Genomic DNA, 16,616 nt, shown 5'->3' with positions numbered 1-16,616 from the left:
CTCGCTCACTTTGGACCGTGGTCTCGCCCAAGTGTTTGGAGATCGTAAAAAACTCGAACACTCTGAATGCGCTAGGAATTCCGTAGAATTCTAAGCACTCTGCACGAAACCCCCACCGAATTCGTCAAACAATATCGGCTGGTGGTCCTCCTCGATCCCGTAGAAATCAAGAATGGGGCAGGATCCCTCCTCAACGACCGGGACTTGCGTCAGGTAGGACCCGAAGGTCCCCCGGTAGCGCAGTCCCCAACGTGGGATCCTACAGAGAAATCTCTGTAGGATCCCTCCCCTTTCCCTCGTAGCCGTAAGGAGAGAGGGAATGGGGGAGGAATTGGATAGTAATGGATACTTGCTCGCCTTCCCAATGGAACTAGCAGTTGGAGAAGAGTAGGAGCAGCCATCGCCGCTCCCACCCCCCTCCCCCCGAGGAGGGTCACAAACTCGTGCTGTAGGTAAGCATCTGCCACCACTGTGAACTTCGTCTGGGTGGGGCTGATCGACACCTGACAGGAGAGCCGAAACCGTCCTCTGACTCATTCCAGTCCTCGTCGAGATCGAAACCTCTCAGGAGGACGGAAGGGGGGGGGGGAGAAGAGCTGCAATACTCCGAAAAAACGCCGCTGTCGCGGCAGAGGAGGGGAAGTAGCTTGCCCGACCGGCTAGACCTGAGCGAGCCTTCTCGTCCGGAGACGAGAGGCTCTCTTGGTTCAGAACTGAGTCGAGAAGCTCTTATCGCGGCAAGCCCACCGTCAGTCTGGTTCCCTACTCGGGCTCGAGAACGACTTGAGCCGTGGAGCGGCGATCCTCTCCCCAGGTTGTTGTGCTGACGAATCAGTGCAATAACCTGGGCAAAGTTACTCTGAATCTCGGCATTACAGCGTCTTGAGGAGTAGGACCGTCCAGTCCCTCCAACAAGAGCAGCTCCCAAGACCCTCCTCCTTCAGAAGAAGGACCAGCAACAGATCCCTGACGGTTGCCTCCAATCACTTGCGCGTACGTCCTGGCTGGTCCTAAGACCATACCTGGCACGTGCGGCGTCGTGACGGGATCGTGAGCGGCGCATCTCTCACGATCACTCCTATATACCTCGCTTTCCTGGCGTATGCCGAGGAAGTTGAAGGTATCGGAGAGACAGACCTAACGTACCCACTCCCCCCCCCCCCCCCCCCCCCCCCCCCCCCCCCCCCCCACCCCCCCCCCCCCCCCCCCCCCCCTGACGGTCGCCTCCAATCACTTGCGCGTACGTCCTGGCTGGTCCTAAGACCATACCTGGCACGTGCGGCGTCGTGACGGGATCGTGAGCGGCGCACCTCTCACGATCACTCCTAGCTACCTCGCTCTTCCCGGCGTACCCCGAGGAAGTTTAAGGTATTGGAGAGACAGACCTGACGCTCCCCCCCCGCTCGCTGGCAGGACCAGCGTACGTGGGGGGCTGCAGCCGATCACCAACCCTCGGTGGGGATCGATCTGCAGGCCTGGTCGTGCTGCTCACCTGTGGCGAGCGGCTTGACTGAGCACGTCGACCCCGGTCCCGTGCGTCAGACGAGCTGCTGCTGGTCGCCCTATCCGCGCGGTCCCTGTGGGAGCGGCGGTCAGGTGACTTGCAGAGCTCGTTTCCGCGGTGAGAGCCGGTGAGCGTCCTCAAGGCGCATCAAACCGCTGGTACCAGCCCAAGGCTGGTACCGATGGTCGGGGGGACCTACTCCAGCCTCAGCCCGTGGCTGGTCAGAGGACCGTCACGTCTACCAGGGTTACCAGCTAATCGCTGCAAGAGCGGCCGCTGGCCTAGCGAGTCACATGAGCGGCTTTCACCAGCTTCTGCTCCGTGCCGCGGTCCTGGCGCCAAAATTTTGGCTATACGCTCTCCCGCGGGAGATCGTATACTCGGAATTTCTCGCGAACGAGAGACCGAGCCGGAACCTGGCGTAGCGGCAGCGCCGCAAACACCAGGCGAGGAGTCCAGCGGCGGTAGTCGGTACGCCTCTGGTCCCCGCTTCTTCTTCCTTAAGAAGAGACGGACCCTGTTCCCGAAAGAGCAGGAGGACCGGCAGAAGAACCCCCCCGTCCCACGGCATGGAACGAGCCCTTAGAAGTTCCCGAAGGAGTCTTCTTAGGGGGGAAACCCGGGTTACCAGCTGGTCGCTGCGAGAGCGGCCGCTGGCCTGGCGAGAGTCACCTGAGCGGCTCTCACCAGCCTTCTGCTCCGTGCCGCGGTCTTGGCGCCGAGCGAACTCTGGCGCCGAAACTTTGGCTGCACGGTCCTCCCGAGGGAGAGGCGTACACTGATCGGATCTCCCGCGAACGATGAGACCGAGCCGGAACCTGGCGTAGCGGCATCGCCGCTAGCACCAGGCGGGAAGGAAAGACAGAGCTAACCGATACTCCTCTGGTCCCCGTCTATCTCTTCCTTACGGAAGGGGAGACGGGCCCCGCTCCCGAAGGAGCAGGAGGACCAGCAGAAGGACCCCCCGTCCCACCGGGGTGGGACGGGCCCTTAGAAGTTCCCGAAGGAGACTTCTTAGGGGGGAGGCAGCCTTCTTCTTCTTCGGCTTATGGGCCTTAGAAGTCGAAGGGGAAGAGGCAGCAGCAGACGATGAAGACGAAGATGACACCTTCCTCTTCTTCGTCAGCTCACGCAGGACAGTCGTCAGGTCCTCCATCCAGGCCGGAGCCGGGGCTATTGCCGAAGCAACACGGCCCGACTGCACCTGTCCGGAAGGACCTGGGACTGGGAAGACACACCGTGGGCAGGACCAAGCATGGACAGGCTCAGGAACCAGGAGCGACAGGAACAGCAAACCAGCTAGGAGCGGCAGGAACAGCGGCAAGCGGTAGACCCAGAAGGGACAGCCAAGCCAGCAGCGGGAATCACATCAGCGGCAGGTACGGCAGGCCCAGCGATCGCCTCGTAGAATCATCGGCAGCCAGCGGGAACCTGGGTACTGGCGGCCGGTCCAGGGGCGAGCTGCTGGAACAGCGGAAGTCTGGGGCAGGCAACACGAAGAAAACACGCGGCGGCGGCAACCCCCCCTCTGTACGGCGGCGGCCCTAGTAGCAGCAGACGGCGTCACCGACACAGCATGGGGAGTGTAGACCAGGCGGGGGGGAGCAGCATAAGCAGCCGTGGCGCCCTGCCGCCACGGTGGTCCATACCTGTCCAAGGTCGTCTCCCACGGATGTAGCACCTGCGGTAGCACAGATAGATTAGTAAGAGGGGTTCCCTCACGCACGGGGGGAAGACATGCCCCACCCCGAACGCAAGGAAGACCCCAAATACAAAATACAAAGAGGAAGCTGAGCGGGGGGCAGGAAAGAAGACGAAGAATCGGATACCAAGGGAGTCGCGGGAGAGCTTTCCGATGACTTCCTGGCAGACCTTCGCTTCCCCTACCCCCGCACAGCAGTGAAAAGTAATATGAAAATGAAACAGAATACTGCCCTTGCGATTCACTTCATAGAACTTAAAGGGGAAAAGATCAATTCCCGGGTAAAGAGCGGAAACTTGATCCATAATAATATGATGTATCATAAAATAAAATATATGAAAATGAAACAGAATACTGCACTTGCGATTTCACTTTCACAGAAAAATCGTAAGGATCAATTCCCGGGTAAGAGCGAAAATTGATCCAAATTAAAAATTTAAGCAAATAAATAAATGAAAATGAAAAGAATACTGCAATTGCGAATCCACTTTCATTGCATTCTATCATACAAAATAAAAGGCTCGTGCCGAGCGCAATCACGCTCTCGGCAACGAACGCACAGGCAAAATATAATGAAAAGAGTACTTACATTTTTCAATTACACACTTTCGCCCAAAATACATGACTCGGCGCGAGCGCACCCGCCCTCGGCACCGAGACATAATTCAAGGGTTCAATTCATGAAAAGAGAGGAAATCGCAGCATCTACGGCGATAGCTCCATGTTGGTTCATAATTAAGTAATGAAAATGAAAACAGTTTGTACTTACAGTTTCATTTTCAAGTCAAACAACCATTAGTAGAAACACATATAAAACAAAGCATACGACGATGAAGCGGGCAGAGAGCGATGACGAACACGTCCTTCACACCCGCGGCCGAAAGCAAAAGTGATTTGTTTACCTCCCCGCGCGACTGTCGGACAAGCAGTTACGACCGTTCCAGCTGCCGCTAGCTACTTCCTATTGTTAAAGGACCGATGGTTTGTATTACGTATCGGAACAACATGCCTTTTAGCATGTGATCCAGTTCATTCATTGCCCAAGTCGTCTTAGCAGAGTTAAGGGCAGCTCTCCTTGTCGAATCTACCAGCGCCGAAAAATCCGAATCAGCCGAAGACGGTAGACCCCAATCCTAAGGACTCTCCTGTTTCGTACCAGAAACCAGCGCGTCCTGATAACTTCGAGGAGGAAAAGCGAACATCGTTTTCCCCGCTTCTTCTTGGAAGCCATCCAGGAACCGAAACCTCAGTGCCTTCTTCATTGAAAGAGTTGGCTTCATCCTCACACAAGAAGAACTCTTCGCTGTCTTCGCCGTTGAAAAAAGTGAGTGAGGAGAAGGAGGAGCCGTAGGAGTAAGGGAATCCCCAAAAACTTGCAAAAGTAGCTCTGTAAGCTTCTTGTAAGAAGACACAGCAGCAGAAGTGTTCGGTTCCTCATCGAACCTTCTAGGACGTCCTGGCCGGGGGAGCGGGGAAGATCCTTAGGTGACCGAAGGGATCCTAGTAGGAGTTGAGCGAGAGGTTGGAGAATGCCCTCTCTTAGAAGAGTTCACATCCACTGGAGACGATGAGAAGATCTGGGTTGTCTACGATGAGACTCCCTCTTCGAGGTAGACGGAACCTCAGCAGAAGGAGAGGTAGGGCTCCTACTCCGAGAATCCTTGGAAACATCCACAGGGCGCTTAACGAGGCGAGCGCCTGCTAGACTCTTTGCGTCTATCCTGAGGCGAGCGCTGCCAGGAGAAGAGCGCCTATCGGGAGCCAAGCGCTTGAACGGCTCTCCATACCTGTCCAGTTGAGTACGATCAACGGAAGTTCGACTGGCAGGCGAAATGCGCCTACTAGGAGAAGGCTACTTGCGAGACTCTTGACTTCTAACAAGAGGGTAACATTCAGGAGAAGGGCGCTTCAAAGCTAACGAGCGCCTACCTGGCGAAGGGCGCTTCCGAGATTCCTGGTGCCTACCAGAGACGAACGTCAGGATTAGTGCGCCTAGAAGCGGAGAGTGCCTACACGGAGAAGGGCGCTTGAAAGACTCTTGTTGTCTGCCCCGAGGAGAATAATCAGGAGTATGACGCCTTAAAAAGAGACGATCGCCTACTAGGAGATCGATGTGCAGTAGGCTCTTGGCGCCTACCTGCGGGGAGCGGCTAACAGCAGGCCGTCTATCATGCACACGACTCTACCAAGACTCTTGACGCCTGTAAGGAGAGAAGTCACGATCCGACACTCGAGGAGAGCGACATCTGGAAGAAGAACGCCTACTTGTATAAGGGCGCCTTCTAGGATCTTGAGGCTGCTGAGGAGAAGTGCCACGCGAGGGAGTTGAAGAAATAGCGTGATGAGCAGGTGCAGTGCGCTTACCAGAAGCGGGAATCCAATCTGGAGAAAAAACTTCTTTCTCCATAGAGCGTCCTACCGATGTTTGGCGCCTTGAAGTCGAAAGAGAGCCAGGAGAGCGAGGGCGGTCACGTGAGCCCCTACCTTCATACGAAACCTCCCCATATGAAGGAGAACGCCTAAAAGAGGAGAACGATCCTCTGAAGAAGGCGGCGCCTAGATCTCTTGATCGGAAGAGAAACGTCCTTCTTCCTACGTGATCTAACTGCTAGAGAATCTGCTAGCGCCGTGATCTGAGCTTGAAGTCCCGCGAGTACTCTCGTAGGAGAATCTTGTTGTTCTTCCTTGGACGCAGGCGCAGAGCGAGGAGCGCGAGAAGAAGAACGATCACAGGATTTCTAGGGTTTCTTCGCCTCCACCGACGATTCTTTCGGGAAAACCTCCGGACTAGAAGCCAAAGGACTGCAGGGAGCCTTCCAAGCCCTCTTCAACGGGCGCGACGCATCCGGGGAGTTCCAACCTCTCTTCGGAGAGGGAGAAGACGAAGAGGAAAAGCATTGGCATAGGAGCTCCTTCTTGTAGTGATCCGAGGCAGCCTGGGAGCGTACTTCAGGATCTGCCGAGGGGACGCCTGACCGGTGGGGGTTCTCCTAGCCTCTTGCGGCTTTCGACTTTCCCCCTCCACTCCACTGGAAACTGGGAGTCTGGAAGAGGTCTAGGCCTAAGAGGCACTAAGGAGCCGTCAGACGCACCCTCCACAACACTGGGGACACTGCACTGATCACTAACACTCTCCCCTTACCTTTCCAACTAAAGAATCTTCTGATCCATAGAAGAATCGTGGCTCTCAGAGCTGCCGCCTCCGAAGGCGAATCTTCGGCTTCGGTGCGGGGAGCAGGGGCTGCAACTTGGGGAGAAGGTTCTACTTCTACATTAGTCATAGGATCCACATCCAACTCACTCATTCTAGATCTACTAGAACTTCTAGAGGAAGCCTTACGCACTCTATCACGTTCCAACTTCCTAACATAAGAAGAGAGAGCCTTATATTCTTCTTCATTCAATCCCTTACATTCACTACAAGGGTTAGCAAAAGAACATTCATTCCCCCTTCATTTCATGCAAACCGTGTGAGGGTCTACCGAAGCTTTCGGCAACCTCACCTTACATCCTTCATTCACGCAAACCCTAAACAAAACCGAAGTTTTAATCTAGGTCAGACATCGGTTTTTAAAGAAAATCAAAATCAAAATCAAACCGGTCCACAATCAGCGTATAGCCAAGCCAAACAAAGCGAATACGTCACCAAAAGAAGTCCAAATTAACTCCAGGCAGCGAGAATCGAAAAAAAAAACTATCGAGAAGGAAACCGACAACAGTTGTTATCGTTCCCGCGACAGAGAAAAATCTGACAAGCAAACGGGAGTGGTTCGTACATCCGCAACCCAGCGGCGAGTAAGGTAGACCACCTGACCTACCTGTCGCGTGTGCCGCGAGATTTGAAATTCTGTCGGGAACGTCGGAGACTATAGCTAAGTATATATCTGTCAGGGAAGTTCATGTACAAAAATGTAAAGTTATTCCCAAATATATTCTCCATAACATTCTACTCCAATGCCTACCATTTTGGAATCAAAGGTAATATATAAAAAATGTATAGTGGCACCTCAGCTCTGCAGAAACTTTGGGGTCTATCTCTCCGAAAAGTATAATAGCCAGCACTTGAAGAATTTCTACATTTCTTAAAAACTAGCACCAATTATACTTAGTAGTTCCTTTTCTAAGCTAGCCAGTACCTTCCACTTAGCTTACAATTAAAGAGATTTACTGCATATTTAAAAATGCATGACGTCTCAAATGGTAGCCGAGCAAAAAATAATGATAAATATCAAGTTGGGAGAATTGTTTATCACTTACAATATTTGCAGATCTCACTTGCATCTGGAAGTTAATCTCTTCCACTTGTGTCATCCTTGTAACTTGGTTCTCATCTTCAACCAACCCAAGCTTCACTATTTCTGAAACAGAAAGGCGTCTGTGAATGTATTCAAAGGCTACTACGATAGCTGTGTCAGGCAGAGCTGAATGTATAGAAACTCACCATTATGTAGATGACAAACTACAATTGATGAAGTGTGTTTTTTCATGTCTTCAAAATCTTAACTATAAGGTACCTACTGCATATCGATATTACATTTCAAAAAGATAAAAGCCTGATTTAAAAAAAAGCTAATGAACTACAGGATGATTGGCATTTATTTCATAAATATTTTCCCTTTTATTTTTGGTCTCATTTTGTCAACAGCTGAGTAAATCTTACAGCTATATGAATGAAAAGTAAGATTCATAGAAATAATAATTAGGAGGGTTGTCTACTCATACCCAGAATTATGGGTCAGAATTTTCAGGGTCCAAAAATACATAAAAAAATACATAAAAAAAGTAATTTGTGTTTTTCATAGGTATACAAACCAGAGGTTTTAATGTAAGAGTATTCCTCAGCATGGGCTAATTAGTCATTGAAACTCCAGAACAAGAAAGTTAAGTGGTTGTAAAGATGAATAAGTGGGGAAACACCATCGCTCACCTACTGTTACCAAGCACATCTCCCTTCAGCATCAAGGACTAAGTTGGCTGAAGTGGAAAATATAATAATAAATGTCTCTGGTTTGTATATCAAAGAAAAATACAAATTACTTTGAAAATTTATTACTTGTTCCTCTTGAAATACAAACCACTGCCTTTTATGCACCTGACTGGAAATTCAGACACATCCAAAATTGTCACGATTTCAGTCACGTATGTGAGTTAGGGGGAGTGATGATATCTGTAACCTCTCACCTGGTCTGACATAATGATGCCACAGCATTAGGGCTGTACACTTGAACAAGATTGTCTAGATATTTACTCAAGCAAGAAAATCTTCAGAGAACCACCAGCAACCCCTGTTAAGCATTACACAAGTTTGGTAATACCATTGCCAGCCCCCTCTGTTCAAGGGAAGAAAAGAGGTAATCATATCTTAAAGACTTGTGTGCATACAGTCTGTGGACCATGAAAACACCAAGTGGTTTTGCGTGAAACACAGGTGAAGACCTGGGAGCAGTTCTCGCCTAAAAATGACAAATTTTCGTAGACAATTTGTATTTTTCATTGTTACAAACCTGAGGTCTTAACAATAGGATCATTTCTAATGCCTAGCTGAATCTGGTTAAAAAAAAAAAAAAGATGAAAGCAAGGAATCTTGTGATATCTGGCAACACATGCGTAGATCGGGTGAAGGATGGTTGAAAACCATTCACCTATGATCGCGCATCAGTCTTTCCCAACTCAGGATGTCGTAACACACAGAGGGGCGGCTAGAGGCAAGCAGTATAATGTTAAGACCTCAGGTTTATAGCTATGAAAAATACAAATTGTCTTGGAAAATTTGTCATTTGTTCATACACGAACAAACCTTCGGTCTTAATAATAGGATCGACTCATACTTGGAGGGAGGTATAAAACATCCTAGACCAGCTGGGGGCCTACCCACCAGCCCAGCTCTAAAAAGGAATGGTTTTTGGAGAGGGACTGAAGCCCATTGAGAAGCTAGATATACTGATATCTAATGACTCAGACCCTGAGTGACGTACAATGATATATGGGATAACCATTGTACAGGCAGTCCCCGGGTTACGACAGGGGTCCCGTAAGCCGAAAATTGTCATAAGCCGGAACATCGTCAAAAATCCTATGAAAACCTTACTTTTAATGCTTTGGGTGTATTCAAAACTATGTAAACTGCATTCTTATTGCATTTTTCATCAAAAAAACCTTTAAATATTTATTTTGCATTTTTGGTGTCATATTTCATCTGCCAGATCAGCGTTTGTAGGCGTCGTAACTCTGGAGCATGCGTCGTATCCCTGGAACATGCGTGGTAACCCTGGAAATAATTTCTGATTAATATAATTGAAAAGAGTCGTAACCTCGGAACGTTGTAAGCCAAGACCGTCGTAACCCGGGGACTGCCTGTATAGGGAACCAAAGAAAAACTTTGACTGTCCAATAACAAACCAAGACACCAGGGTTTGTATTACTCCCAACCCCTCCTTGCCAAGAAGTGAAGCATATACTACAAAATAGTGGGTAAGATATTTGTATGTTGCACGACCACACTATCAGTATGACTACCTTACTCACCTGTATCAGACCAGTCCAGCGAATGACGTGTCTATTCCTTAAACCGCCTGAAGGAAGAAGGAAAGGTACAAGAGAAAGAAGGAGACCAGCCAACTCACTCATTCTCTCATCCACACAATCATCTTAGGTAAGATACAAAGGTGCCCTGTTAAGGGCAACCATGAGTTACACAACCTATTGGGCAGCCACCACTGGACCCAGGGAAAACGTGTCCGCAGACCTGTGGGCAACATCCTTCGGATAGGAGGAGGTGAACGTGGACTGGCGTAACCAAGTGCCAGCACTCAGCACTCTATGTACAGCCAAGTTCTTTTTGAAAGCCAGAGAGGGACCAATACCTCTAACGTTATGCACTCCAGCCTGCACAGACATGGTGGTAGAATCATCAAGAGTCAAGTATGCCTGTCTACGCCAGCCTGGTCTAAGGTGCCGAGTCCTTTTAAGATAGCAACGCAGGGCCCGGACAGGGCACAACAAAAGCTCTTGAGCATCACCACCCACAAAGTTAGTCAGTGATGGAATGGAAAATGAAGTGAACCTGTCATCATGCACAGAGGGATTTTGGGTCTTGGCCACAAATTCCGGGACAAATTCGAAGGACATCGACCTCCAACCCCTGGTGTGCTTCACCTCATAGCTCAGACCATAGAGCTCTCCTACCCTCTTGGAAGATGCCAAAGCCAGAAGGAAAACTGTCTTGAGCGTCAGGTTCCTGTCGGATGAGCAACGCATGGGCTTATACGGACTCTTAGTGAAGCTCTTAAGAACCAAGGAAACATCCCACGTCGGAGGCCTGAGCTCTCTAGGAGAACTCGACTGCTCAAACCCCTTACTAGCAGGGAAAGTTCCCAGGAAGAGGAGATGTCGATACCCTTAAGGCGTGACACCAAACTCAGGGCCGCCCTGTAGCCTCTAATGGCAGAAAACGGACAAACGTTTCTCGTCTCTGAGGAAGGTTAAAAAGTCTGCTATTCGCTGAATAGAGGTCGCGAGTGGAGAAAAACCCTGTTTACGACACCAATCACAGTAGATCGTCCATTTGCCTTGGTAAACAGCAGCAGTTGACTTTCTAAGACTGCTGGACATGTGCCCAGTTGGTCTCTGAGAAAAGGCTCTCGCTCGGAGGAGATACTTGATAGCCTCCAACTGTGAAGAGACAGGGATTCTACTGACTGGTGGAACCTTTCCACATGGGGCTGACACAGGAGATGTCGCCAAGGGGGAATCTCCCTTGGAACCTCTGACAACAATGACAGCAGATCTGGAAACCATTCCCCCTGAGGCCCCAGAGGGGCTACCAAAGTCATCCTGAGACCCTGTGAACTCATCAACCTGTTCAGAACCTGACGGATCAAACAAAACGGAGGGAAGGCATACACCTCCAGGTTGTCCCAGGGATGTTGGAATGCATCCTATGCCAATGCTAAAGGATCTAGAACCACTGAACAGAACACCTCCAGCTTCCTGTTGAAGTGTGTCACAAAAAGGTCCAGCATGGGTCTCCCCCAAATCTGGAAAAGCTTGTCTGCCACCACTTGATGAAGGGACCACTCTGTGCCTAGGATCTGATCCCGGCGACTGAGTTTGTCTGCAACCACGTTCCATTTCCCTGGGATATACCTGGCTGAGAGCTCTACCGAATTGCTGACCGCCCACTGGTGAAGCTCGACGGTCAAGGCGTGAAGTTGACGTGAAACCAGGCCTCCCTGTTTGTTCACATAGGCTACCACCGTGGTGTTGTCCGACATGAGAACGACAGAATGACCCTCTACCTTCCCTCAAAACTCCTTCAGACCCAGGAAAGCCGCCTTCAACTCCAGGAGGTTGATATGTTGCTGCTTGTCCTCCAAACTCCAAACGCCTGAGGCGATGAGGCCGCCTAAATGAGCGCCCCAACCTGCGAGGGAGGCGTCCGAGAACAGAAGGAAGTCCGGTGGAAGAGAATGCAGAGGGACACCCTTCGACAGATTCTGGTCATCCAACCACCAATGAAGGTCTTCTCTCACTTCCAGAGACAGAGGAACCATTAACAGGGGAGAGTACCATTGCAGAGACCGAAGATGAAGATGCCCATGAGGGACCAGCTTCTCCAGGGAAGACCAACACTCCCAGAAGAACACCACTGCCCGCAACTTCTCCGATCTCTGATCCGACAGGAAAACTTTTGCCACTGTCGTATCGATAACCATGACCAGGTAGAGAATCCTTTGAGTAGGTACGAGGTTCGACTTTTCCTGGTTGACTAATATGCCCAGTTCCAGACAGAACCGAAGTAGACGATCCCTGTCCTGCAGCAGCTTCTCCCTGGAAACTGCCAAGACTAACCAATCGTCGAGGTACCTCAGCAAACGGATCCCTTGAGCATGGCCCGACTTGACACGAGAGAGAAGACCCTTGTGAACACTTGAGGGGCTGTCGTCAGCCCGAAGCACAAGACTTTGAACTCGAAGACCTTGTCCGCAAGAGAGAAGCGAAGGAACTTCCTGGACATGGGATGAACAGGAATTTGGAAGTATGCGTCCCTTAAGTCTATCGACAGCATGAAGTCGCCTTCCCTCACGGCTGCCAACACCGAGCGCGGGGTCTCTATCTTGAACCGTGTCTTCCTGATGAAGTGATTCAAGGTGGATAAGTCGATCACAGGCCTCCATCCTCCCGACGCCTTGGGCACCAAGGTGTGACTGTAAAACCCCAGGGACGGACGCACTACTTCCTCTATCGCATCCTTGTCCAGCATTTTCTGCACTTCCTCCCAAAGAGCCTACAACTTCAGAGAATCTGAAGGATATGCCTTCCTGAGCTGCAGCTTGCCCAACAGAGGAGGAGAGAAGTCGAATGACAGAAGGTGTCCCACCCGAAGGACATCTACCACCCACTTCTCCACTCCATAACTCTGCCACTTGGCCCAATGGCCAACCACCATCCCCCCCCCCCCCCCCCCCCCCCCCCCCCCCCCCCCCCCACACAGCGCAAGAGAGGGAGAGGTGCCTAACCTACCGACGGCACCCTTTACCTCTGCCCCTTGGGCCCCTTCTTGGCTTAAAGGAACGAGAGCGAAAGGGGCATTGATCTTCTGACTTAGGCTGTGTTGAACGGGAAGGCCCTGCCAAACTCAAGGTCATCGACGGCCTACCAGGCAACAATCTCCTTGACTGCTGCTGAACAGGGGGGAGGAGGAGGAGCCGGACGTCTCCGAGGATGAGACTCCGACTCGGACACAGCCTGGTGCACCAGTCTGTCTTTGGTGTCAACCTGGCGCCGGTCTATTGCATTCTCGAGCTCTGTCCGAGGAAAAAAAATTGGGACTCCAACAGATCTCCGTTCCTCAATGCCAGCAAGGACTCGGTGTCAAGCAATCTCTCCATCCTAGACAAAGCCGCGTCCCTTCTAATCAGAAGATTAGCCCATAAATTAGCACTAAGGTGAGTCAAATATGAAAACGCCTTGCCCCCGGACTGCAACAGACTGGCAAGCGAGGAGGCACTCACCACCCCTTCCGGGGACCTGTTGGAAGCTATCTTGGCAATAACCACAGACCAGAGGTCCAGCCAAGAAACCGTCTGCAACATGGAGGCCGCTGTAGATTCCAATGCTGAGGCATCTTGTGGAGACAAGGACGGAGCCACCGACCTCACCTGTTCCAAAGTTAATCCCGGCTTCAGGCGAATGACATCTGTGTTAAGATGGCGTGACAACAAAAATGCAGAGCTCATAGCATAGTACTTCCTATGTCTCGTGAGAGGCGGGGGTAGAAGTTTGGTAGAGCCCCTAGAGCGAAGCGAACCGTCCCGGTCCAAAACAGAGGTGTTAACCTTCTGTGACACCGACTGAACATGCCCCAACAAAGGAAGCTGAAGAGATGATTTGGGGTCCTGAGTAGCTCCCACCAAGGCTTCCAAGCAAGAAGGAGTGTAAGACGACCAAGCCTGAGTCCTACTTTCCAAATTGTTAAAACCACGAATGAGATCAATAACTTCTGAAAAGGAAGACAGAAACTCTTGCGCGTCTCCCAATCCTGCTCCGGCAATGGAGACCGAGAACGAGAAGGATGTGTAGGCTCCTCTAAGGCACCTTCCCCACCAAAATTAATGGAAGGGTTAGCAGCCAAACAGCCCGAAACCCTAATTAACTAGTCTGGCCTGGGTCCATGCGTCAGCTTCCGAGATGAACCCACTATAACACTAGGAACATCACTTACCCCAACAGATGACTCCACATGTCCATGAATGGTCACAAGTGTGGCGGATGTACGTACGTGAAATGGGGGGGGGGGGACTCTAACACTCAGATCGAAGGAGTCAAACTCTTGGAAGCACCAGTGAGAGAGGCAGGCAAACACTCCAGCTGCACCGACTCCGTGCTCACTACCTTCGACCTATTGACAGGTGCCTTGAGATCCTTATGGCGACGAATAGGCCTTGGAGAAGAAGGAGCACTAACATCACATGCACAGGCAGGGGAGGTTGCAACACACTTGCGATGTGCATGGACAGGGGGGTAACACGCCCAAGGTTCGAGGCAGAGGACGAAGCATCTCCTGCAGATCGCACACCACTAACACTGCCCGAAACAACAGCATTCTTGGGAACACGTCCGCGTTGTTCCTCCCTTGAAGGCAAAGGAAGGGCAAAGTCCTTAGCCTTCCAACGCTTGATACGCTGACGGGGCATAGAGGGGGAAGAGGGAGAGGAGGACAGCACTGGTTACTTATGCGCACTCTTCTCAGGAGGCGGGGACGAAGCAACACATTTCCTACCAGTCCTCCCAACCGATAAGGCAGCCAACTTCACATCCAATACAGTCCAACCTCTGAAGCACTGCCTGGCATATGACCTCAGATGATGCGCCAGAGAAGGCTCCGATGACAAGGAAGGGAGATGTAGCGAACTGGGCGGCAGTGATGACATCATGGCTGAGAAAGGTGGATCAGAGGAGACGACTGGGAGTGATCTCTTAAGTGGTGGTGACGTCACGGCTTCCCCTCGGTGCGAGGGGGAATGAGACGCCACTGGCGGAGGAATACACAAAAATGATATTGTTATGATACAATAAAGTTTTATACATACTTACCTGGCAGATATATACATAGCTATTACTCCGTCGTCCCCGACAGAAATTCGAATTTCGCGGCACACGCAGCAGGTAGGTCAGGTGATCTACCCCCCCGCCGCTGGGTGGCGGGAATAGGAACCATACCCGTTTTCTAATTCATATTTTTTCTTCCAGCTGTCTCCTGAGGGGAGGCTGGGTGGGCCATTTAATTGTATATATCTGCCAGGTAAGTATGTATAAAACTTTATTGTATCATAACAATATCATTTTTATACATTCAACTTACCCGTCAGATATATACATAGCTGATTCACACCATTGGTGGAGGGTAAAAGACAGCTATTACTGAATATACAGGTAAACAACATACGTTGTAGGTAATAAATAAATAAAACCTTGGTTCCTATGTGTTTAGACGAAGGGTCGACTCCTAGCTATTTGCTAGTAGTCTGCTTCGTCTCAAGAGCCTCAGCGAGGATGTGACCTATGGCTAAGAGTTCTTGTAGATCTGTCAATGGGGTCTTATCCACTTACTTGACAGAATCTAGTGGTCATTTGTCAATGGGGTCTTATCCACTTACATGACAATACACCAATGCCTATTGCATAATTTAAGGAGCACAACACCGATCCCGATCACCTGATCCTAACACGAGGGTTTGTGCTTAATTTGAAAAGAGCTATCCCCAAACTCATTTCAAATAAACCAGAAAATAATACACTTATGTTTTAAAAAAAACAAAAAAAATTTAAAAAAAATAATTCACTAGTTAAGGATCAGTGTCGTCTCCCTATCCCAGCAACGCATCCGTGACACATATAACAAAGAGAGAAGGATCTTCATAGGCCCACTTGATCTCCTTCGTGCAACGAGGAGTCAACACAGAGTTGCATCTCCCGTTATTACAGCTAATATGTCCTCTCACGACATATTGTTATGGAAAGAACAAGAATTGTTTAAAAGCCCGCACTTCAAGCGCTTTTAATTCTTAGCTGTTTGAAGGAATCATCGAGTTACTCAAGAAGTGCTTTAGAGATTCCACTGTTCCAAAGAAGACCAGGTGGGCTTTCTTTGAAATAGAACTCTTATGGATGAAGCCCAGAGCCTGCTTGCGCCTTGGCTGGCGCTTTCACGCCTGCCTGGCGCCTCGCCCTGCTGGCGTCTCGCGCCTGGCTGGCGCTGGCTGTCGCCTCGCGCCTGGCTGGCGCTTCGCTTGCCTGGCGCTTCGCTTGCTGGCGCTTCGCTTGCCTGGCGCCTCGCGTCTGGCTGGCTCCTCGCGCCTGGCTGACTTCTCCCCACTTGCTGGAGATTCGAGCATGTTAAGGAGTCTCGATGAAAACTGGCAATGTCCACCTCGGACACTTTATTTGCCTGATTTATTCGCCTCTAGCGCATCTGCGCCAGATTGGAGGCCTACTCCTTCTCCTCATCAAGACAATGACAGTTCTTATTTGGACTGTCTTGCTCTGGCATCTTTACGCCTGTTTTGGCATTTGGCGCCTGATTGGGAGCTACAATTGTCCGAAAGTTGGAAAAACATCCACAATAGCTTTTTTTTTTTTTTTAAATTTTCCCCACTAATCCCCCCCACTTTTATCAGGAGAATGGAAAAGGGTGGAAGAAATTCTTTCACGTTGAGCTTATGGCCTCCGTAACAAGGGGAGGTAATTTTAGTCAGCTACATCCAGTAGACGATAGGAAATCTAATAGTCTGAGAGACCAGTCCTTCCTCCGAGGAGGATCATACTTGATACTTCCGTTGCTAACGAGCACTCTTCCTACATGTTGAAGAGTTCTCTTGTTGCAAAATCTTCCCTATCCTTGCACGAAGG

At 50.4% G+C, this 16,616-nt stretch overlaps 1 protein-coding gene across 4 annotated transcripts in view; it reads right to left on the bottom strand.

Annotated features, from left to right (window-relative positions):
- The window catches only part of LOC135204826 (mediator of RNA polymerase II transcription subunit 22-like), a 127,528-nt gene that overhangs the window by 23,726 nt on the left and 87,186 nt on the right, over positions 1–16,616 (bottom strand). For all 4 annotated transcript variants that reach the window (XM_064235021.1, XM_064235020.1, XM_064235022.1 and 1 more), the window contains exon 3: positions 7,464–7,564. In XM_064235021.1, coding sequence (XP_064091091.1) covers positions 7,464–7,564 — 101 coding nt within the window. The remainder of the gene's footprint in view (positions 1–7,463; positions 7,565–16,616) is intronic.

The sequence above is a fragment of the Macrobrachium nipponense genome, chromosome 47 (genome assembly GCF_015104395.2).
Source record: "Macrobrachium nipponense isolate FS-2020 chromosome 47, ASM1510439v2, whole genome shotgun sequence".
Taxonomy (NCBI): Eukaryota; Metazoa; Arthropoda; class Malacostraca; order Decapoda; family Palaemonidae; genus Macrobrachium; species Macrobrachium nipponense.
The sequence above is the reverse complement of the archived record's forward strand: the minus strand, read 5'-3'. Positions and strand labels throughout refer to the sequence as shown.